At 39.0% G+C, this 25,857-nt stretch overlaps 1 protein-coding gene across 25 annotated transcripts in view; it reads right to left on the reverse strand.

The window, feature by feature from the left end:
* The window catches only part of LOC148844044 (RING/FYVE/PHD zinc finger superfamily protein), a 42,511-nt gene continuing 16,654 nt past the window's right edge, over positions 1-25,857 (reverse strand). For 9 of the 25 annotated variants that reach the window (XM_088957185.1, XM_088957177.1, XM_088957183.1 and 6 more), the window contains 3 exons: positions 7,400-7,512; positions 737-860; positions 135-455 (listed from right to left, as the gene is read on the reverse strand). In XM_088957185.1, coding sequence (XP_088813311.1) covers positions 768-860; positions 7,400-7,512 — 206 coding nt within the window. In that variant the 3' untranslated portion in view covers positions 135-455; positions 737-767. Of the gene's footprint in view, positions 456-736; positions 861-1,359; positions 1,443-7,399; positions 7,513-25,857 lie in introns of all 25 variants that reach the window. The other 16 variants (XM_088957168.1, XM_088957174.1, XM_088957171.1 and 13 more) reach the window with 3 other exon arrangements.

Raw genomic sequence — 25,857 nt, forward strand, 5'->3', positions numbered from 1 at the left:
TTGCCGATATACCAAGTATGCTTCCCTCAAACCAATTGATGGTGGCTTCAATTGGTAAGATCTCTAACTGGTTGAAACAGAGATACCTTACCTTGGTTTCCTTCCACTCTTACTAGCAGTGCAAGAAACAACCATTTTAGTTCTACATGCGAAATATTTATCTTGGAGATTTTTTTTTCTCTGTACCAAGTGATTGAGTAAAGAAGAAAATGGACAAAAAAGAGAAAAAAAGAAAAATAAAAAAACATACCGACAAGAATGTGTCAAAATAAGAATAGCTATATAGCCTATATACGTATCAGTTCTGGTACTAAATGATTCAACTTTAACCCCTCCATGTCGAGTTGCTGTGTCTGAATGGCACATCTTAAAAAAATAATCACCAACCAACGAAGAACTCTGAAGACAAATCAGACCAGTGGAAACTCTTGTGAGGCTCCAATGACAAGGTTTCACTGACATAAAAAAAATATTTTGTTAAATTGAATAATCAAAATGACAAGTGGACTCTACTCTAAAGAGTATAATCATTTTTTATGTTCCAACACAAGTTGCAAAAAGGCAAATCTAGACCTCTGACAGATGAAAGAAAAGGAAGAAATAAAAATAAAAATAATATACGCACATACATATCTTTCTGCTTTTTTTTTTTTTTGGCGCGGGGGCGGGGGGGGGGAGTGGGGTGATGGTAAGAGATCACGATACAGAATAAAGACATGCAGATCAAGCTTCTTACCAGAAGCTCAATGGGAACAACTGATTTTTGCTTAATAAAGGCCCAACATTCGTAGCTCTGTGACATGTGAAGGGTCAAGCTCAGGGTGAGTCTTATTATCTTCTCGGCTCTCCACCACATACTCCTGGCAATAAATTAATATGAGATCTCAGCTGAAGAAGTTATAAAAAGGTACGATAGAAATAAAGATTCAAAATTAGTGAAATTAGAGTTCTTGTATAACTGATCTCTTGATTCTGGAAGAAGACAATGGCAGATCAAATCATGAAAACCTCCCCGATCCATACTAAGAAACGCAATCATTGATAAAATCTCTCATTTCTTATTCTAACTCGTTGCTGATGACTTCAGTTGGTTAATCTCAAGGGTAGACAGAATTCGCTTAGACAAAAAGTGAAAGAATTGGAAGGAAGCAGACATTACAATTTGTGGACAATACTATCCTTCTCTTTGGAAAAGGGAGTAGAGGGGCAAGGAATCTGCAACTTTTAATCAAGTATTTTGAAAAAATTTCAAATTTGAAAGTTGTCCTTGAGAACAGTTGCATCGTAGGTTTCAACATGGATGATGGAGAAGTAGCTAGTTTTGGTGCAGTGTTAGGTAATATATGAACTATTCATTACCTTTCAGTGTTCAATATTCCCCTTCTTGTTGTGAAAAGACTAAAGAAGATTATGAAAGATTTCTTGCGGAGGCCTGGGAAAACCTGAAAAGATTTATTTGATTAGCTGGGCAGCAATGATAAAAGTAAGGGGGACGTACTGGATTTAGGAAGATTGGTAAAAAGGAATTATATTTTGTCGGGAAAATGGTTGTTGAAATTCCTGTTGGAGACTGAAACTATGGCATAATTTGATTGTAAGCATCTATGACATGCTGTCAAATGGTCGTAATGTTGCTGTGACTATTAGAGAGCAACATTAGTATCTTCCTAGAAAGCCAAACTCACATTTGGTATGATTTTTTTTTTTGATAAATATTTGGTATGATTTCTATAATGGAAAATAAAATTCAATTCTTGTAAGATTCATAGTAGAAAGATGAACCTCTGCTTGAGTGATTCCCTCTCCCTCATTCCATCTCTTCTTACAAGCATAAACCGACTTCCTTTTTGTCTCTAGTTCTGACACAGATGTTTCTTGGTCTTTGGAGAACATAAATCTATTTCTGTTTATTTGGAAGGTAATCTCCTTGACAATTAAAAAACCAATTGTAACATTTGGACTGATAACCCCTTAGGAATATTCTCTTGTGCTTCCTTTTTCAAGTCTTTCTCAACCCATCCTTTTTGCGGGCTTTTCTAGCAAGGTCTATTTGGAGAAATCTGGTTTCACCTAAAGGGCTTTTTGTTTTGTTGTCTTGGTTTTTTTCTTTTTTCTGGGGGGTGGGGGGTGAGGCAAAGCATGATTGTTTTACTAAGAAGAGAGATTTTTTATTGAAAGGTATATAACTTGAAAATCAACACCTGTGAGACTCTTCAAAGGAGATGATCCAGTTGATGTCTGTTCCCCAACAAGTGTTTTTCTTTGCAATGTAAGCTATAAATCTACTTTCTGTCTATTATACCTCTACCTGTTCGTATCTAGCATTTGGAAGTGATTCTTTTCTCTATTTGTTTGTAGGTGAATCTTATGGACGCATTCCTCGGGAAGACGTACCGTCGCCACCGGCAGCAACAGGCACCTGACCCACTGCCAGCAGCAGCAGTGATTCAATGATTCTCATCCTACCCAGTTCGGCAACAGCAGCCTATCTAGATTAGATTAGATCATCTTGCTTGTTCTTATCTTATTCTATTGCTCTTATCTTATGTTGTTAGTAGCTTATCAGATTAGGATTAGCTTAGCTTATCCTTAGCAAGATAGAACTGGAAGTCTCCCTATTCAGCAAGGACACTCCCTTTGATTAGGACTCTTGTAATCTCCTATTTAAGGAGACCCCATTATTGAATAAGGATATCCAAAATTTCCAGTCAAGAAAGAGAGTAAAAGGAGAGTTCGGTGATCTCTTGGACAAATCACCCTCTAGGACGCCAAGATAGGTTCAGCTAGAAAGGGGAGGAACAAGGGAAAACAGGAGCTTTTCCTCGTGGACCGACCCGTGACGAGATCCTACGCCCGGGCCCATAACAGTGAACTCCTCTAGGAGATGTGGAAAACCTTTCCATGACCGACCTTCTCACCATACCAAAGAAAATAGAGAAGAGAATGTGAAAGTGTACAAGTACAGGTACTCTATGATCAATTTTGGAGGAAGAAAATGTGATAATATTTGAGGATACAATCAAAGGATGTTATCATTGAAAACATATTAATAAAGATGGTACATTGGCTTAAAACCTTAGAAGCTTTTTCCCCCACCCCGGCACCCCGATTTCTATAGATGATGATGGGATTCTGCCCAACACAGACTCTTCTTCGAGGGAGAGTTCCTCCAACAGAGAGAGAGAGAAAGAGAACTGAGATTATTCTTGTTCCTTGGTAATTCCTTACAATCTCTTTTATACTTTTCTTTTGCTTACTCCTTAACAGACTTACACAGTTTACAGCTGGCATCTTGCAACCGCTTCTTGCATCCTTAGTTAGATTCTTGGTTCCCACTTATTCTGTTGGTGGTTGCTGATGTGGCTTCTTTTTTCCTCTCCTAAAATAGGTGTTTACCACCACCGGCTTGAATTGTCTCCCTTAAGAGTTCCTAACAGATGACATCATCTGAAGGTGGAAATGTATGGAATTTTCTTCCTCAATTACACATATTACCTAGTGAATTGGTGCCCACCCACCTACATCCAAGTCAAATTAAACTTTTGATGGTTGACGCATGCATAACCCCAACAATTCTGAAATAAAAGTCTTAACAGTCAAGGGGCCATACCAGCCAAGTTCTGAAGATCCATACGTTTGGGAACTCAATTTTTTTTTGTTTTTGTTTTTTATCATCAAAGGGTTTGGGAACTCAAATTAGAGATGAATTACTACCTGTCCTGTGATTGAGGTTAGGTAGATCTCTAAATTTTATAAAGCTAGTGGTAGAAGATTCTCAGGTAGTAGTGGGATGGCTAAAGAACAATAAAGAAGGCCATGGGAATACCAACACACCATGAGGGAAGTAAACTACCTACCAATTGGAAACCACCTTCATTTGGCTGCAGATTTCATCCAACTGTTTGGCCAACAGATAGCCACACACGTAAGATGAATAGGGTTCAAGTGTTCAATTCTTTTGGAGGATATCTCTCAATGGTTATTAAATGTGATAAGAATGGAGTTAAGTTGCAGACTAGCAGGGGCTAGCAAAAAAGGGTTTTTAGCACTGATTGTACATATCTTTTCTTTATTATATAATCAGTGGAGTTTTGATTGTTACCAATTAAAAAAGAAAAAGAAAAACAAAGATAAAATCTCAGTCTTTAATGGAACTTTCATGTTTACAGAACAGTCAAGTATCCCTTTGATTGTTTGATTCATAGCTCTTGGCCTACAGATTTGTAGCTCAACAATTTGATAGCTTGGTGCTTGATCAAGAAAATTGCTCTACTAATAAACCCAAGAATAAAATCAGTGCAAAGACTCTGAATTGAAGGATGAAAGAAACTCGTCATTTCATGATAGAGCTTATAGCTTAAGTGAAAACCTTCAGTTCTATGACATTTGTTAGTTAGCTAAGAGATAAGAATCATTTATGATGACATTCTATCCTATCTTGGAGAGTTATTCTTTTGTTAATTATCCAGAAAAAGACAAAACAATAGTAAGCTAAAAACATATAGAGCACCCATTTTGAGGTGTTCAAGAAATGAAGAGTTAAAGGAAGGTTCTAACCATCAAGATAGTTTTATACAATCTTCGAAAATAGAAGCTTCAACAAATCCCATAGAAACCTCAAGTTTAGGGATAGTTATATCTATTTTTATTTTTTTATATTTTAAATCCTCCATTATTAAGTTGTTAACATTTTTGTGCACAATGCAAAAAATAGTTCTATTTCGCTGCTTTAAGACTATAGTGGCAAAATAAAAATGTAATTATTTCATCTAAAATTTACCAAAATATCAGTCATAAAAGATATTATAATCATTCCAGACTCATTATCAAAATTAGGTATTTTCCCTGAGGACATAATCCAATATTTTAAAATAAACAATATCTCATCAGAACATAGGGGCATAACTACAAAAAGCCCATATTTTTAAAGGTATAAAGATGATGTAGGACCAGCTCAGTTCTAGTCCTTAGAGAATGTTGAATGGTCTTCTTGGATCAGAATTTTATGGTTGTTGATGGGTGTAATGGTTTCTTGAAGGAATAAGAGAGAAAATAGAAAGAGAAAGAAGAGAGAAAATACTCACCATAGCTAGCATAAGCTAAAGAAAACTCGATAAACTTCATTGCCTTTGTGTAAAACGTCCATACATATTTATACTCTAAAATCATAATAAACCTAGGAGTCAAAACTGTTAGACTAAATAATCCTAATAGGACTCAAACTAAGCTGTCATATACTATTTTAATTCAAAGAAGACTCAATAACACTAATCCTACTTATGCAATGACTCTGAAACTTCAAGTATAAACAAACTAAAACTAGACAAATTAAACCCTATCAATGGACCCCACAAAAATTGCAAATTTACAAAAATACCCCTACTGTCCAAAAATATAGAAATACATAAAATATCATAAAATTCCAATTTTGACTCTTCAGCTCCTGCATCATTCTCCCTCGATTCAAAAAAACTTGTCCTCAAGTTTTGAATAACTTGAGGATGAATAGTTGATATGCCCCAATTAGAAAAGGATGACTTCCCACAGCTACATGCTTAGACTGTAGAGTAGAGACCATACACAGAACTAGAAAAGGAGCTTGAAAGAAATGCTTTTCTAAAATACTACCTTTCATAACCATCTTTGTTAAATCATCAATAACATTAGTTTCTTGAACACTTAATTCAACCAACCATTGTGATGAATCTTCCCCTTGCTTATCCAAACTCTCAACTCCAATATTTGGAGCTTTTCCTCCAACCTCTAGCTTAGGAATCATCATCTCTATACATTCTGCTATACTTGGTTCTTCAACAAACTCTAAGACTCCTTCCATTGTTGATGCTGGTGGAACTTGTGCTATGTCAGGTTGTAATTCTTGAATTAGTTCTAGTTGAACTTGAAAGGAAAAGTCACTTACCTCCTTACAGGATCTACAATTAGCACATCTGTATTTTGCACCTAAATTTCTTTAACTTGCTCCACTTCTATTTCTTATTGATCATTAACCTCAAGCTGATCATGGATGTTGGAAACTCCAGCAATTTCTATTTTCTCTTGGCCTGCAATCTCTTGATTATTAATATCTACAACTTCTATAGCTTGAAATTCTTCTTCCTTAGCTTCATCCCCAACTTCAGCTCTAGGATAGCATCAACATGCAAGGAATCATCTACTTTCATTTCAACTTTGTACCTTTTTCCCCTTGATTTCAAGTTCTTTGTTGTAACTTGTTGCTTCTTCTTTTGCTCGAAATTAGTCAGCTCCATATATAGATCATCATGAAAGTCTGGTGGGATGTAGTTTTTCTTGCAAACACCTCTTCATGTCTACCCATGTACTAATTGGATCATCGCCTCTATTTTCTAGTTGTTGCTCAAGAGTTCTCCACCATACTTTAGCATAATCTGTCAACTTCATGTGTGCAAATCTAATCCTTTGTTTGTCAAACATATCATGTCAACCAAAATATTCTTCTAGTTCAGCAACCTAATCAAAGAATGCTTGTGGATCATCGTCTCCTTTGAAATCTGGTATTTCCCTTTCTCTTCTAGCATGTTTGAAAACCTTACTCCCATAACTAACATTATTAGATCTGTTTTCTTCCACCATCTTTTCAAATAAGTCAACCAAAGACCCTTCATATGGTTCAGAAACCCAATCATCATTGATTTTAGACCTGTAAGATTGTTTAGAAGATACCCTAGGCTTATAGAATCGGTCACGTTGTGAGAACATAGTGAATAAACCATTAGATCTGATACCAAACTGATGTAGGACCAGCTCAGTTCTAGTCCTTAGAGAATGTTGAATCATGAATGGTCTTCTTGGATCAGAATTTTATGGCTGTTAATGGCTATAATGGCTTCTTGAAGGAATAAGAGAGAAAATAGGGAGAGAAAGAAGAGAGAAAATACCTGGAATCACTCACAGGGTGCCTAGAATCACTCTAGAGCATGGGAATCACTCACCATAGCTAGCATAAGCTGAATAAAACTCAATAAACTCCATTGTCTTTGTGTAAAACGTCCATACGTATTTCTAGACTCTAAACTCGTAATAATCCTAAGAGTCAAAGCTGTTAGACTCATAATAGTCTTAGGAGTCAAACTGTTAGACTCAATAATCCTAGTAGAACTCAAACTAAGCTGTCATATCCTATTTTAATTCAAAGAAGACTCAATAACTCTAATCCTACTTATGCAATGACTGAAATTTTAAATATAAACAAAAATATAACTAGAAAAATTAAACCCTATCAATGGACCCCACAAAAATTGCAGAATTACAAAAATACCCCTACTGTCCAAAAATATAGAAATACATAAAATATCATAAAATTCCAATTTTGACTCTTCAGCTCCTGCATCAAAGGATTTTCATGAGCTTGAAATATCACCTTTGTTAGTTCTTGTTTGGCAAGTACATGGTAGTGGCGTTCATTGATCCTCTGCCCACAGATTATGGCTATGAAGAACCCATAGAGCAATCCCACCAAAACAATAGCCAAAACTGTGAAATTTAACAAAAAAAAAAAAAAAGTTAAATGCTCAATAATGATAAAACAAAGAGACCATGCTGAGTACCTGAAGACAAAATACATATGGAAATCTTTTATACGCTCATTAACTTTAGGTGATTGAATCTAAGCATGGAATGAAGGTAACAATTGGTCAGAGGATGTAATTCCTACTGACCCAAGCACCTTCACCCCCCCGCCAGCCTGGCCCCTAATTGATTAACTCCACAACCTTTCTAATATATACCAAAACAAGAGTGTTAAACAACATTTGCATTGAAGATACAGCTTATGCATGAAACTGAGACCTGGTAACGAAGAAAAGAATACATAATTACCAACTCCTTGAATCATTTTAACCAAAAGTGTTAAATACTAAATAAGATATAGTATGACCAAATGTACAATAGGAAGCAATTATCCTACTAGAGTGTATGTAGTGGATAAAGATGGATAGATATAATACAATAAAATATAGAAATCAAAGAAATAGAACGGGAGAGAGAGAGAGAGTGAGAACAGATCATGACTTAAGAGAGAAAGAGCAGCAAAACTTCAAAATAAACTCGTCCTTTTTTTCTCTTCCAAAAGTTCAACTACAAAGACTCAATATATACTTCTATAGATTCAGTATATGGGTTGTACTTGTAACTCAACTAGGAAACTAACAAAATGATTTCTAATTGCTTTAGAACTAAAACAGTAGGGACACTCAAATATGGATTCAAGCTCCTAAAACAACTCTAAATACCTATTAGTCTATTACAATTGTTTTTTAACATATTAAATACCTACTACTAATTATACTAAAACTAAACAAAACCAAAAGCATATCTAAAATGGACTCTACCTTGCTACGGACTAACACCATTTCAGGATAATGGTCATAACTCTCCAAACACATCAGTTCACAAGATGTTGGTCTCTTTGGACAAGCAACTGAAAAATCCATTTCATGACAATAAAATCAAGTGGAAAGGACAAGCTTTACTCACCAAAAATAGGCTGGAAGAAAAGTGATGAAAATGTAAAGACTCTTCAAAGTTATAAAATCTCTCTAATAAGATTACTTCAACCTATGACACCAGTAATCTAGGAAAAAAAAAAAAAAAAAGGCTTCCAAAAAAACTCAAATTGATCAAGATACAAATCACACAAATTATGAATCTTGGCAAGTTAAGCATCAATATATTCTTACTGATCTTGATTGTCATTTGGATAGTTAGAATCTTTTCTTTATATATGATGATGATGATGCACATAGCTGCATGCTAGCTTGATTCAGCAAATGGTCTAGCAAGTAGGCTTTTTTCTTCTCACAAAAACAGAATCATCTGCATGAGCCAATCTGAAGCCCATGTGAATCAGGACCACTCAATCAAGGCTAATTTAAAAGCCCTTTTTTTTTTCATAAAATCAGAATCATATAAATGGACCAATTTGAGGCCCAGATGAGTTTTCTCTTTAACAGAGGGGCCACTTGAATGGATATAATCAGTTTCATATGCAAAAAAGAGTGTCCGATTCTGACAATGATAAAAATGTTTTGAGATACATCTTGCATTTTATCTTTTAAATAGTGGTGTTATCATCGAAGTGATGAAATGGCTTCTAGAGCCTTATTATGGAGTTCCAGGGGGAAGTTTTAAATAAGGGGATCTCATTGAAGCTTTGGGTTTAAATATCTCTCTCATCAAGCCCAAGAGAATGAATTTGGTGTACTGGACTTCTGCTCATACTGAATTTCATATGGTTAACATAGATGACGTTGTTGTGCTAATCCAGGATTTGCAGTGGTGGAGGTATCATCCAGTCTTGTTCCAATCAGGTAAAATTTTGCTTTTCCTTTTTCTATGACAACCTTACAACTAATATGGGGACCAAATGTACAGCTTTGATCGATGGTTAAGGAGATGGGTATCCGAAAGGATATGATTTGTTTGGAAATGGGTATCCAAAAGGTTATCATTCATCCTAATTTACACCCGAGGCACAAGGTGCAAGGCGCAAGGCGAGGCACGTGCCTTTTTGAAGCAAGGCACAAAAATACAAAAAAAAAAAGCTAAAAATTAACAAAATATTAAACATAATGTAAATAAAAAATATAAACTTATTTTTAAAATAAATGTTTTAAAAAACCTATTATCTAAAATTAAAATACATAAACATAATATGTAAAGCATATTCAAATGAAAATTTAAAAATAAAATCAAACATACAAAACATTTTCAAGAATGTAAAACCCACAATCTCTTTTTTTACTCAATTGCATTACTTCAAGTAGCTAATGTGATGTAAAACATATTAAATTTGATTCTATGAGCTGCCTTTGTGCACACCCCTCTAGGCAAGCCTAAACAAGTCCATGTTAGGGTCTTAAATTCTTAGTTCTTGCACAAAAATAATGATTATATAATTTCAATTCCTTTTTAAGAAAATATTTTATTAGGATAAATGAATGAACATTAGCAAATAGGGGGTTCTCGGACTTAGAGAGATTAGAGAAAAAGCAGCAAAACTTCAAAATAAACTTCTAATCCTTTTTTCTCTTCCAAAAGTTCGACTACAAAGACTCAATATATACTTCTATAGATTCAGTATATGGGTTGTACTTGTAACTCAACTAGGAAACTAACAAAATGATTTCTAATTGCTTTAGAACTAAAACAGTAGGGACACTCAAATATCTTCTTTTGCTAATGTTGTTCATTCACTCATCCTAATAAAATATTTTCTTAAAAGGCAATTAAAAGTATAAAATCATTATTTTTGTATGACTAAGAACTTAAGACCCTAACATGGGCATGTTTGGGCTTGCCTTGAGGGGCACGGTACGGGGGTCCAAGGTGGAGCCCCTGGCCCAACCGCTAGGTTCAAAAAAAAGCAAAAAAGCGTGGAATTTTCAAAAGGTGCACACCTAGGATGAGGTGCAAGGTGCATCAAATACACGCCTAGGCGCACCAAGCATGCACCTTCTAAAACGATTGCGCCTATGACCTAGGCAAGGCACATACCCTAAAATGTGAATGTGCCTCGCCTGTGCGCCTAGGCATGCCTCAGGTGCACCTGTTAAATCACTAGTCAATGCTTTATCTAAATTGGTGCATGATAGAAGATCTCATGAAATTTACAATTGTATAAATGAGATCCCAAGTCATATCCACAGCTTAATCAGAACAGCGGTCTTGTGATCCCTTTTCTTAAAGTCAAATTATTGTCTTTTTTATATCTCTGGACTCTAACTTTTAATTTTATGAGCTGAAGATTATCTTGTATAACTTCTCAGAAGGGTAAGATTTTTATGTTCCCTTCCCCATAGGCCTTTGTTCTTTTAATAACATTTCACAGTGACCTTCCCTCAACAAGAGAATGTGTGGGGTTAAAAAAATGGTGGTGTTATCCACCAAATTTCTTGTGTCTATACTTCACAGCAGAATGAGGGTGGCAAAAAATGACAATTTTTTCATATACTTGAGGTCTTTATGGGTCTTTTGTTCAATAGCCATGTTCCAATTTGTTTCTAGGGTGATGCGATTCTTAAACCCCTTACCTTATTAGCAGCCATCTCAGATTTTGGTATTCAAAATGCTGTTTAGTCTACTATATCCTAATGATATATTTTTTTCGATCAGCAAAAGAGAACTTGTTATATTAAAGTTTTACAGCTTTGTGTATGGGGTTAATGCTCCCACACTAGTACATGTTTCTGTCCCACTTTAAATTGCAGCCCAAAACAATTGTTGCCTCAAAGCCCCTTGTTTGGCAAGATAATCAGCTAACCTATTTGCACTCCTTCTAACCCATTTGAATTCAGCCTCTACCTCCTTTGCAACCTTTTCCACTTCCCTTATCACTTGTTTGAAAGTCCACGGAGTACTTCTATAATTTTTAGCCCAAGAGATGATCACCTTGGAATCCCCTTCAACCTCAATATGCCTCAGTCCTAGCTGCTTAGCTATCTTCAGCCCTTGTAGCAATGCCATTAACTCAGCTTTTAGAGAGTTGCCAATGCCAATCGGTCCAGAGAACAAAGCTAATATTCTCCTTTTAGAATTTCCGATTACACCTCCGATACCTGATAGTCACGGATTTCCAAGAGAGATTCCATCAAAATTCAGTTTAATCCTGTTGCCATCTAAAGGTTTCCATTCCATCCTTACTTTCTCTTTCACTCTTGAGGATTGTGCTACTTCTATCCAAGATCTTAGAATGCCTGCGACTGAGAAGTCTTGAAAGATATGAAAACGTTTTACCCAATGATCTATATTAACTTTAATGGTGCCAATCACCTCCTCCCTTGTTCTACTCTTCTCCAAGAATAATCTGTATTCCTTTCTTCCCAAATTGCCCAACAAATAGCTGCCTCCGTAGCTTTCAACATAACCTTCCCTCTTTTCTTTGGTTGGCTCAAGAAGTCTCAAATGAGAAGTCCTGCCACATCTTGAGGAGAAACCCACCTGCAACCAAAGAGAGTACAAAAAAATTCCCAAATGTGATGCGTAAAGGAACAAGATAATAATAGATGTGCTAGGGACTCACCACTTTCCTTACAAAGGGAGCACATGTGAGGAGAAAGGCAAGCAAAAGGCCTTCTTCTCTGCAGCATTTCACAAGTATTTACCTTGCCAAGGAAAATTTCCCAACAGAAAGCTTGAATTTTTGGGGGGCTAGGCTTACTCCAAATTTCTTTCACAGAGAAATCCTCAACTGGGATGCTAGGTGAAGCAAGAACACTAAAAAAGGAAAAACACAAGAAGAGGCCATCTAAAGAGCCTTTCCAAATTCTAGAATCTTCCAAGGATGGGTCCAATTGAACTTGTCCTATTAGATCCAACAACTGAACTAAAGAGTCATATTCATTTTCCTTGAGGCCCCTTCTGAAACCCAGATTCCAATTGACCCCATTTGGGCCAAGAGTTTCCAAATTACATATAGTTTCCCCTTTAAAATTTGACAAAGTATAGAGGTCAGGAAAAAGATCTTTAAGTGGGCTTTCTCCCATCCAAAGGTCTTCCCAAAAAAGAACTTTATTGCCTTGTCCCATATCAAGTCGAATGGAATTAAGGAAGGCGGGGTAGATTTCATAAATTGCTTTCCAAGGAGAAGCTGAAGAAACATGAGGGGCAACTTTTCCATCCAAACCATGAATACTCTCAATGACTTTGTGCTACAATCTGTCGTTCTCAAAAGGAAATCTCCACTGCCAATTTCCTAACAGAGTTGAGTTCCCGAGTGAAAGGTTTCCTATTCCCAAACCCCCTTGATCCTTGGGCTTTCTAACTTGATCCTAATTAATCAGGTGAACCTTCCTCTCCTCTCCTGGGTCCAAGAGGAAATCTCTCATGTATTTCTCTAAGCTCCTTGCTACTCTACAGGGTATTCTAAAGGTTGAAAGGAAGTGAATAGGAGGTTCGCCAAAGTGGCTTTAATCAAGGTTATCCTTCCACCTAGAGAGATATAATTTCTCTTCCACAGAGCTAGCATCCTAGCAAATCTTTCAATGACTGGCTTTCAAAACCCTTCTGATCTAGGGTTTCCTCCTAAAGGCAAAACCCAAGTGGCTAATTGGCCAACTTCTAATCTCACACCCCAAAATCTCTGCGAATCTATGGAGTTCCCCTTCCTCCAGACTAACTCCTACAATGTCAGTTTTGGTCCAATTTATCCTTAGACCTGTCACCCCCACAAAGTTATCCAATAGCAACTTTAGGTTTACCACTCCTTCCTCATTGCCTCCCTCACAAAAAGAGATTATGTCATCTGCAAATTGGAGGTGGGTAACAACCACTTGATTCCTACCTATCCTCCACCCTCTAATCAGTCCTTGGAAATCAGCTTTCGCCACCATTCTACTTAACACTTCAGCCACTAAAGTGAAGAGAAAAGGAGATAAGGGGTCTCCTTGCCTAATTCCTCTCTCAGCCGAAAAGAAATCCTTCGCTACACCATTAATAAGAAACGAGTAATGGACAGAATTTAACATCCTCTAATCTAGGATCTCCATTTGGTTCCAAAACCCAACCTTTCTAACGTTTGAAGGAGAACTTCCCAGTTAACCAGATCATAGGCTTTCTCTAGGTCCACTTTGCGCACCAACCCTTCTCCTCTACCCTTTCCTTTTTCTGCAACACACTCATTGGCTACTAAAATTTGATCCACAATCTGCCTTCCTTACACAAAGGCACCTTGGAAAGGTGAGATGATTGAGGGTAGCACATTTTTATCCTTTCTAAGAGAACCTTTGAAATAATTTTGTATGCAGTCCCAGCAAGACTAATTGGCCTATAATCTTTAGGAGTTTTGGCCTCCCTCCTCTTTGGGATTAAAGAGATAAAAGTGGCATTCACCCCTCGTGACACCTCCTTTGAGAAAGAATTCATTGAACACTTCTAGAATATCAGTTTTCAGCCAATCCCAGTATTCTTGAAAGAAGGCCATTGAAAATCCATCCAGCCCGGGGGTTTTAGATCTTTCCATGGAGAAGACGGCATCCTTGATTTCTTCCAAAGTAAAGTTCCTTTCCAAAAAAAGAGAATACTCTTCTGAAAGCCTATCCCCTTCCATTTCTGGTAGCTCTAATGACACTCCGCTTGAATTTGTGAAAATTTCCTTGAAGTGGTTTACAAAGATCCTTGTGATCTCCTGGCTCTCTCTTATTTCCTGATGAAGGGATGAGAGATCCATCATATGGATGGCCGAACCCTACAGGAAGGTTAGGCGAAATTTCAAAAATTTCTCTCTCTCTCTCTCCTATGTGGGAATCACATTCCCTATTTTAGAAAACTATATTTTCAATGATCAATCTTTGTTGAGTGGGCCGACTTGTGATTAGTTTATTTTCTTTTAAATGAAGATGTTGTTGGGCCTTGGGCCCATTAGTTTTTATTTTTTAAAGAGCTGTAATTACTTAGTTTGAGTTGTCGCCCTACTAAGGGCATCTTTGTAATATCTCATACTTAAGTTAATTATAAATAGAATGAGGGGCTGGCGACTAGGGTTATGTTAATCAATCCTAGTCGACCTTCTTCTCTTTTCTTCCCTTTCCTCTGTCTCTTGCTGAAATCCCCAACTTTCTACTCTTCCATTCACAAGAAGCTTGGCTGAAATCAGCACATAAGGCTTTCTACTATCTTGAACCTAAAACAGACCAAATCTGAGACCAAAAGGGAGTGGAGGGATATAGCTAATACGAAGTAGTAATAACCTCCAATGAAGGTGTTCACGTCCAAGGAATAATCCAAAGACTGCTTCCACCAAAGATGACACGGTGCAGGATGAAGCAGAATCAGTAGGATGGTTCTTCAGCAAGAATCTGATGGAGGGCTAGTGAGCACGACTTTAGATTAGCTTTTCTGCCAAAAGATATTATCAAGAACTCTTCTTAATCGCTCCCACATGTGGAGATCGAACATGTATGGCGGCAAGAGCAAGAGAGAAGGAGACAGTGCAGTCAAACTGTGTTGTCTCTCTGGAATTCAGCAGTCAGTCAAATGATTTCTGATGTGTGTTGAGGGTTCGCCCTACTCTCCTATTTATAGCCTTAAAGAGAGGTTTTCCTAATCCCATTAGAAGTTTCCTAATCCAAATCTTGTATTTGGATTTAGACTCTCTTTAAGAGATAAGGATAATCCCTTATCTTATCTATAGATAAATATCAGCCCTCGTAATCTAATTAGGAGTTTCCTGACCCAAATCTTTATTTGGATCTGAACTCTCTAAGTGGATAGGGATAATCCCTTATCCTATCTACTGATCTAAATCCCAAAACCGCCCCCTTTTAATTAATCTCATTAAGCCAGTTCGAAATGGGCTTTAGGCCCATTAAGTCTATCTGCTCTTAATACCATTAGGAGTTTCCTAATCCAAATCTTGTATTTGGATCTAGACTCTCTTTAAGAATTAAGGATAATCCCTTATCTTATCTACAGATAAAGATCAGCCCTCCTAATCTAATTAGGAGTTTCCTGATCCAAATCTTTATTTGGATCTGGACTCTCTAAGTGGATAGGGATAATCCCTTATCCTATCTACTGATCTAAATCCCAAAACCGCCCCCTTTTAATTAATCTCATTAAGCCAGTTCGAATTGGGCTTTAGGCCCATTAAGTCTATCTGCTCACTTAGCCTCCTAACTGTTGCCCAGTTGGTTATCCTTGTATGGCGTGGGACCCAAACATTGATCTACACATCAACCACATGGGTTCAACCCAACCTCTATTACAAGGCCTGGCCGAATTCACTGTAAAAGACAATAAACCCCTGAGTCCATCACCATGGGCTCTTAATGGGCCCAACGTTTACACTAAATGGTCCTTGGGTCAAGCCACCTTATAAAAACCCAAGGACTGGGGGCAGATGGAAGATTAGCCTATCAGGTATTACCCTCAATGGTCTTACACTTAACCTCTCAGCTCATAATGATCAAACACTGCCCGACAAGAGAGGACCTCTCCCTCGGCTGCAAGGTACAATGTTGCTCTCTCTACTCACATGCATCCCGGGAATTAAAACCTTTTGCAAACATTTTGAAACCATAGTATATATATGTATATCTCTATATAAATATATTTTGCAAAACAAATTTCAACGGTTGAAATCGACTATCGGCAGTTTTGGTTTCCATCAGAGAGAGTGCATCCCCGATCATTCACTTTGTCCGACAAAAGGGTTGATCCTGTCACTATGATCACCCACTCAGATGAATTCTTGGACTATCCCAACATACCCAGGTTTTGACCCCCTCTAAGGATTTCACTGATTAGCATATCAAAGACAGCCAAATCCGACACCTAGTGTAGTATCATAATCGAGTCTAGGGGTCAAGTGTAACATTCCAGTTTTGTCCATCTATTTCCAAGGTCTAGGGCAATACTGGAATTCTGGTCCGATTCAGAGTTTCAAGAAAACTCACACTAACAGCTGAGACAAGCCACCCCAACCAACTTGGCGGCACATCAGTGTCAGCCTTAGCAGGATAAATCTCCCTACATCTATCCAACGGCTATGAAGATTCTAAACTAACACGAGTCTCATATGTGTCCAGTTTAAGGGTATTACACAAAAACACACCATAAAAACATGAATCAAATATGTACTTTATTCATTTACATTAAATTTCATAATGTACATCATTCTGATTGGAGCTAAGGGCATACACTGCCTAACAGCTCCCACTTGCACTTAGGTCCAATCTGGTATAAGCCGGAGTCTCATGCTTTCCACGTGTTTCTCAAACACTTTCTATGTCAGTGGCTTGGTCAATGGGTCTGCTACATTTTCCGCTGATGCTACATTCGGAATTAGGACGTCCCCTCTTCCAACTATCTCCCGCAGTACATGGTACTTCCTCTCGATGTGCTTCGACTTCGAGTGGGCTCGTGGCTCCTTAGCCTGAGCAATGGCTCTAGTGTTGTCACACAACAATGGAATGGGTGATGTGTTGGATGGAACTACTCCTAATTCGTGAATGAACTTCATCCATACAGCTTCTTTGGCAGCTTCACTTGCGGCAATGTATTCGGTTTCGATTGTGGAATCCGCCGTGGACCCCTGTTTGCTCCTTTTCCAGTCAACGGCCCACGATCCTATTGTGAAGATATAACCAGATGTAGACTTTCTATCATCTAGATCTGACTGGAAGTCGGCATCAGTATACCCCTGGATCTGTAGGGAACTTCCACCGAATACCAAACAAAACTCTTTTGTCCTTCGAAGGTACTTTAGTATGTTTTTCACAGCAGTCCAATGCTCCTGCCCTGGATTTGACTGGAATCTGCTTACCACACTCACTGCTTGAGAGATGTCAGGACGAGTGCACAGCATGGCATACATGATGCTCCCTACGGCTGAGACATAGGGGACGTTTTTCATGCCCTCAATCTCTTCGGGAGTCTTGGGAGGCATGCCCTTGGAGAGAGTGACTCCATGCTTGAAAAGAACATTTCCTTTCTTGGAATTCTCCATGATGTATCTTTTGGCTATTTTGTCAATGTAAGCAGATTGGGATAATCCAATTGTCCTTTTCGATCTATCTCTATAGAGTTGAAGACCCAGTATGTAGGAGGCTTCTCCAAGATCTTTCATGGAGAATTGCTGTGAAAGCCACACTTTCACCGTAGTCAACATTCCTACATCATTCCCAATGAGTAGAATGTCATCTACATACAGAACCAGGAACGTAACCTTATCTCCACTGGATTTCCTGTAAATACAAGGCTCATTCGGGTTTTGCTCAAAGTCAAACCGGATGTTCCAACTCCTAGAAGCTTGCTTAAGTCCATATATGGATCGGTTTAGTTTACATACCATGTGTTCGTGCCCCACAGCTATGAAACCTTGCGGTTGCTGCATATAGATATCTTCACTAAGATCTCCGTTCAGGAACGCAATTTTGACATCCATTTGCCAAATCTCATAATCATGGTACGCTGCTACAGCTAGCAGGATCCTAATGGATTTAAGCATGGCCACCGACAAAAAGGTTTTTCATAATCGATTCCTTCTTTCTGAGTGTACTCTTTCGCCACAAGACGAGCCTTGTAGGTCTCAACCTTACCATCGGGGCCCTTCTTCCTCTTATAGATCCATTTGCAACCAATTGCTTTTACCCCAGGGGGCGGATCTACCAAAGTCCAGACTTCATTGATCTCCATTGAGTCCATCTCAGCTCTCATGGCATCTACCCACTTCAAGGAATCTATGTCCAACATAGCTTCCGTATAAGTCACGGGATCCTCCTCACTGGTCGTGGCTTCCACCAAGTAACTTTCTTAGTCATAGCCGAAACGATCTAGAGGCCTGGAAACCCGGGTAGATCTCCTAGGTTGGTCATCAACTGGAGCTTGTTGGACATCTCCCACTACCCCTGAGCTCTCATCATCAAGAGCAAATTCTTGACGATGATTGTTCAGGATGTAATCATCTTCCAAGAAATGGGCATTTTGACTACAGAACACCTTCTGTTCTCCTGGGTCATAGAATAAGTAACCCACAAAGCCTTTGGGGTAGCCTATGAATAGGCAACGGCTGATCTTGGATTCCAATTTGTTCGCACTCATTCTTTTAACAATGTGTCGGACAACCCCAAATCTTCAAGTGTCTCACACTTGGTTTCTTATCGATCCAAAGCTCATAGGGAGTCTTTAGAACTTATTTGATTGGAACCCGGTTCAGCACGTATATCGCAGTCTCTAATGCGTAACCCCAAAAAGATGTGGGTAATTCTGAGTGTACGAGAAGTGATCGGACCATATCCAATAAAGCCCAGTTCCTCCTCTCTAACACACCGTTTAGCTGTGGTGTAGCAGGATGAGCTAGTTGTGATACTATCCCATTAACCATTAAGTAGTCATTGAATTCGTCAAAGAGATACTCGCCACCTCGATCTGATCAAAGGGTCTCTTAATTTCTCTCCCTAACTGCTTCTCAACCTCCTATCTGAATTCTTTGAACTTTTCAAAAGATTCAGACTTATGTCTCATTAGGTACACGTAATCATACCGTGAGTAATCATCGGTAAATGTTATGAAACAGAAATCAAATTTCTTCTCAAATTCGTTACATAAAGACTGTTTCGAATGCTGCTACAGTAACTCGAACCAGGAAGAGAAGGAAAAAGAAGAGGAAGAAGAGGAGAAGAAGAAAGAAAATAAGGGTCTGTCGAAATCTGATAGACTCCCCATACAGTCGACCCCCTTAATCTTAATTAGATTCTAATAACCTTTACAAAGACTAAATTGCCCATACTTAAGTATGGGGCAGAGTACTCTAATAAAACTGCCACATAAGAAAACTACTTAACACATATAAGATGACTAAACTACCCCTATTCGGCTCACTTTAACACTCCCCCTCAAGCTGGAGAATATATGTCATATAATCCCAACTTGTTACATAGGTAGTTCACCTTCCTTGAGATTAGAGTTTTTGTAAACAAATCTGCCCACTGATCATTCGAGCCCACATGTTCTGTATTTATCTCTCCAGCAAGAACCTTCTCCCTCACAAAGTGGCAATCAACCTCTATGTGCTTTGTTCTCTCATGAAAGACAGGGTTGGATGAGATATGGAGTGCAGCTTGATTGTCACAGTACAATCTCATAGGTTTATCCATGTGAAACCCAAATTCTTTTAGGAGATTCCTCAACCACACTAATTCACAGGTAGTGTGTGCCATGGCCCTATACTCGGCTTCAACACTGCTTCTGGCCACAACCGTCTGTTTTTTACTCTTCCATGTCACAAGATTTCCTCCAAGAAATGTGCAATAGCCTATAGTAGATCTTTTGTCATTCACTGAGCCTGCCCAGTCTGCATCTGTATACCCAACTACTTCAAGTTTTCCTCCTAGTTTATACAATAGCCCACGGCCTGGAGCTCCTTTTAAATACCTTACAATTCTAAGAACTGCATCCCAGTGAAGTATACGAGGGTTCTGCATGAATTGGCTCACCACACTGACTGTAAAGGAGATGTCGGGTCTCGTAATAGTCAGATAGTTCAGCTTTCCCACTACTTGTCTATACAATCCAGGATCTTCAAATACTTCTCCTGTATCACTGCTCAACTTAACATTTGGTTCCATAAGGGTCTCAACCGGTTTTGCACCTAACAGTCCTGTTTCTTCCAATAGATCAAGAACATATTTCCTTTGGCACAGATTTACATCTTGTTTTGACCTGGCAACTTCTATTCCCAAGAAATACTTTAATGTTCCAAGGTCTTTTGTTTGAAAATGATTTTGCAGAAATACCTTTAGTTTGTCAATCCCCAATTTATCACTGCCAGTAATGACAATATCATCCACATAGACCACTAATAAGATCTTCCCAGCTTCTGAGTCATAGCTGAACACTGAGTGATCAACCTGGCATTGCTTCATTCCAAAACTCTTCACCACTTCGCTGAACTTCCCGAGCCAAGCACGTGGTGATTGCTTCAACCCATAAATTGCCTTCTTCAGTCTGCACACCTTACCATCCTCCCCCTAAACAACAAACCCATGTGGTTGCTCCATATATACCTCCTCCACCAGATCACCATGGAGGAAGGCATTTTTTATGTCAAGCTGAAACAGAGGCCAATCATACCTGCCAGGGAAATTAGTACACGAACAGAACCAATCTTAGCCACCGGAGAGAATGTCTCTATGTAGTCCACTCCATACAACTGTGAGTAACCTTTAGCAACAAGTCTGGCCTTCAGACGCTCCACACTACCATCTAGCAAGTATTTCACAGTATACACCCATTTACAGCCCACAACATGCTTACCAGGTGGGAGAGCAGTAAGTTCCCACGTTTGAGTATGTTGAAGAGCAGAAAGTTCCTCCTCCATTGCCCGCCGCCATCCAGGTGAACTAAGAGCTTCTTGAACATTGTTAGGTATGGAAATAGAGGACAAAAGTGAAACAAACTGGCGATGTGAGGTAGAAAAACGAGATAATGAAACAAATTTGGAAATATAATAGAGGGTAGAACTGCGTTTACCTTTCCGTAAGGCAATGGGTAGGTCAAGGTCTAAAGGTTCAGCAATAGGAGCCATGAGAGGATCCATAGATGAGGCAGAAGCTGGAGGAGGGGCCGGTGTCGTTCGACGTGTATACACTTGTCGGATCGGTGGTCGTTCGGTGGTGATCTGCACTGGATGAGGTGATGAGTCTACTCTGTAATACAATTCTACAGTCCCTAGGGCTGTAGCTGCAACACTTGCAGAAGTCCCCAAGTAAAGAATCACATCTCTGTCACTCAGTCTTATGCTTGTCCTGAACCCCTTGTTTCTTGGTCTCCAAGTACTGAAGACAATTCCTCTTCCGGTGGTCGGCCTGCTTGCAGAAGTGACAAGCATTTGATGCTTTGTCCTTCCTCTGCCTTTTGGTCTTGCTAACTTTCTTCTAAGGCTTTTTCTTTGCCTTCCTCTTCTTCTTGCCCGATTTGCCAGCTTCAGCAAGCATGGCAATGGGCTCATCCTTCATTATCAGTTCCTCGGCCCTCTGCAACATATTGCTGAGTTCCTGGATGCTAACATTTAGCTTGTTCATATTGTAGTTCATGATGAACTGGTTGAAGGAAGGAGGCAAAGAATTTAGGATGGCATCAACCTTGGTGACATGATCAAGCTCGGATTCAAGAGCATCAAGCTCATTGATGTATCCCATCATCTTAAGATAATGGTCATGAACTTGTTGGTTCTTGGACATTTGCGCGATCATGAACTGTTTCAAGACCTTCTGACGAGTAGAACAATTATGCTCCTCATACATCGTCCTTAGACTATCCAAGATATCCTTGTACAATTCGATCTGATCGAACTGTCGTTGTATCGAATATCCAAGGAGGCTATGATGTAGCACCAGGCAAGAGAATTTTTCTCTTCCCATTCTTGATAATTCCTCCTACGGGCCTCAGAAGCCTTATCACCCGGACGTTCTGAGGTAGGGTTTTTAGTTACCTTGTCCAATTTCTCGGACGTCAGGACTAGCATAAGGTTACGGTACCAGTCAGCGTAATTAGGGCCCTTAAGCTTGTTGTCATCCAATAATTTAGCAAATTGTCCGTTTGTCGTTTCTGATAAAGGGCAAAGCAAATATTAGTCCACAACCTTATTTGATTCATGTTATTTACATAGATATGGCTTTTAACCTATGTTCCATTTCCATTCATTCATCTCTAAGATTTCCCTCCTATCTCAGTGACAGAGACTGCGAATTATGTCTCTAGAAATGTGGGAAATCATATAGGATGCATGGAGCCAACTGTTTCAGCTGCATAACCCCACTACATTTCGGTGAAGGATCATATCCACTCATCTTATGAGCTTTCCCTTTGGCCTCTGTCAGATAAGGTTCATTGCCATTTTAGGTTAAACCTTTTTGTCCAGTGAGTGTTCACTCATCGTGTTCGTGAACGCCAAGGTACTGTGAGAGAGTTCCATTTTAGGATAGGCCCCTCCCACATCGGTCTATGACGCCCCTATCATCTCATGAAACATTCCAACAGATCCAACAGCAAATGAATAGCCCAATTTTATGGTGTGTTTCCTCATTACTGAAGGGCCCATCTTCATGCTAATGATGGAAGGCTTTTAGAGAGTTCATCATATGAATCTCCCTATCACATGCACTCATATTTCAATGGAGGGAACGAAATATTACGCCCTAGTTTAATTTAGGTCAAACCAAAGTGGCTCCCACCGACTTTCATAAAGTCAGATTTAGATGGGCCCTAAACGGCTAGGGTTCCACACAGTTCCTCTTGGGGAGGAAGCTTGAGTGGGGCCCACCACAAAGGGAGATCATCCAATGATCTAAGGACACCATGGCAATGATGTGCATTCAGCCATGGTGTGTGCAAGAGTCGCTATCGTATCAGCATGGGCCAAGTACTTATGGCCCATGAACGTTGCACATCACACATCCATACATCACATGTAGGAAAACCATAATTGATCCAATCAATTAAATAACTATAAAACTCATGATTAAAGCCCATAATTATTCATAAAATTACTGATTAATATTATCTATGTATATGGGTTGAATTGCAAAGAGCAGTTCGGCCCATATAGCTTTTATGCTGAAATGGACTAAAGCAGTTTTAACATAATAAAACTGGGTTTTACAGGTGTGGGCTGAATTGCATCTTGCAATTAACCATCAATTCCTGGACCCATGAATGAAAAATTAGGGCTGAGAACAGCCCCCATCGAACCACAGATTCGGTCCAACCAATTTGGTCCAATCTAGTTCGAATGGGTCTAGGGCTTGATTTTTAATTCAAGATTTAATTCAAGAATATGATCTGAAATTAAATCACTGATGCAAGACATTCAAGAATCAATAGGAGGGTTGTTCGTAGGACTGCTACCCTGCAAAACAAAAGTTAGATCGCAGCAAGCAGTTTCCAAAACTACAAATCGCAGATGGCCGAACCCTAATCTGCGAAATTCTCCTCCTTGCGCTTTCTGCTTTAATTTTGAATGGAATAAAATAGAAAACCTATTTTCTATTAATATTACATCAAAATTGAATTCCTATACATTTCGTCTAAAAATTAAAAAAAAATTAATTACAAACCAAGAATGAAAAAGAACAATAGAAGCACAAATTTCTTGCGCCATTAAAGATTTCGATCTCCACCGAACGAACCCAAAAATGAAGAAAAATATGCAGAACAATTCTAAATATAATTCAAATTTATAAATATTTACTTTCAGATCAATTGCCCAAAGTCTGGGAACAAATTTCCCAGAAAACGCTAATCTGCGCAAATCGGGTAGAACGCCTTCTACCCATTTGCACAGACCCAGATCTGGTTAATTTTGGTTCAATATTTGAACTAGCTCTAATACCACTAAAGGGATGAGAGATCCATCATATGGATGGCCGAATCTTGTAGGAAGGTTGGGCGAAATTTCAAAAATTTCTCTCTCTTTCCCATGTGGGAATCGCATTCCCTAATTTAGAAAACTATATTTTCAATGATCAATCTTGAACCTAAACCAGACCAGATCTGAGACCAAAAGGGAGTAGAGGGATATAGCTAATACGAAGTAGTAATAACCTCCAATGAAGGTGTTCACGTCCAAGGAATAATTCAAAGACTACTTCCACCAAAGATGACACGGTGCAGGATGAAGCAGAATCAGCAGGATGGTTCTTCAGCAAGAATCTGATGAAGGGCTAGTGAGCACGACTTCAGATTAGCTTTTCTACCAAAAGGTAATATCAATAACTCTTCTTGATCACTCCCACACGTGGAAATCGAACATGTATGGCGGCAAGAGCAAGAGAGAAGGAGACAGTGCAGTCAAACTGTGTTGTCTCTCTATGGAATTCAGCAGTCAGTCAAATGATTTCTGATGTGTGTTGAGGGTTCGCCCTACTCTCCTATTTATAGCCTTAAAGAGAGGTTCTCCTAATCCCATTAGGAGTTTCCTAATCCAAATCTTGTATTTGGATTTAGACTCTCATTAAGAGATAAGGATAATCCCTTATCTTATCTATACATAAATATCAGCCCTCGTAATCTAAATAGGAGTTTCCTGATCCAAATCTTTATTTGGATCTGAACTCTCTGAGTGGATAGGGATAATCCCTTATCCTATCTACTGATCTAAATCCCAAAACCGCCCCCTTTTAATTAATCTCATTAAGCCAGTTCGAATTGGGCTTTAGGCCCATTAAGTCTATCTGCTCACTTAGCCTCCTAATTGTTGCCCAGTTGGTTATCCTTGTATGGCGTGGGACCCAAACATTGATCTACACATCAGCCACATGGGTTCAGCCCAGCCTCTATTACAAGGCCTGGCCGAATTCACTGTAGGAGACAGTGAACCCCTGAGTCCATCACCATGGGCTCTTAATGGGCCCAACATTTACACTAAATGGTCCTTGGGTCAAGCCACCTTATAAAAACCCAAGGACTGTGGGCAGATGCAAGATTAGCCCATCAGGTATTACCCTCAATGGTCTTACACTTGACCTCTCAGCCCATAAGGATCAAACACTGCCCGACAAGAGAGGACCTCTCTCTCGGCTGCAAGGTACAGTGTTGCTCTCTCTACTCACATGGATCCTGGGAATTAAAACCTTTTGCAAACATTTTGAAACCATAATATATATATATATATATATATATATAAATATATTTTGCAAAACAAATTTCAACGGTTGAAATCGACTGCCGACAGTTTTGGTTTCCAACAGAGAGACTGCATCCCCGATAGTTCACTTTGTCCGACAAAGGGGCTGATCCTGTCACTATGATCACCCACTCAGATGAATTATTGGACTGTCCCAACATACTCAGGTTTTGACCCCCTCTAAGGATTTCACTGATTAGCATATCAAAGGCAGCCCAATCCGACACCTGGTGTAGTATCATAATCGTCTTGGGGTCAGGTGTAACATTCCAGTTTTGCCCATCTATTTCCAAGGTCCAGGGCAATACTGTAATTCTGGTCCGATTCAGGGTTTCAAGAAAACCCACACTGCATGTACCTCAGGTCTCACCTTGGCAGTTGAGACAATCCACCCCAACCAACTTGGCAGCACATCAGTGTCAGCCTTGGCAGGATAAATCTCCCCAGATCTATCCAATGGCTGTGAAGATTCTAAACTAACACGAGACTCATATGCATCCAATTTAAGGGTATTGCACAGAAACACACCATAATAACATGAATCAAATATGTACTTTATTCATTTACATTAAATGTCATAATGTAAATCATTCTGATTGGAGCTAAGGGCATACACTGTCTAACACCTGACCCCCCTCCTCTACGCTAAGGATTAAAGTTTTCTTTCTCCTTTCGTTTGCAATGGCGTGGAAAAACTT

Source organism: Nelumbo lutea, chromosome 8 (assembly GCF_056320005.1).
Source record: "Nelumbo lutea isolate HS-2025 chromosome 8, American lotus-T2T, whole genome shotgun sequence".
In the NCBI taxonomy this organism is placed as follows: domain Eukaryota; kingdom Viridiplantae; phylum Streptophyta; class Magnoliopsida; order Proteales; family Nelumbonaceae; genus Nelumbo; species Nelumbo lutea.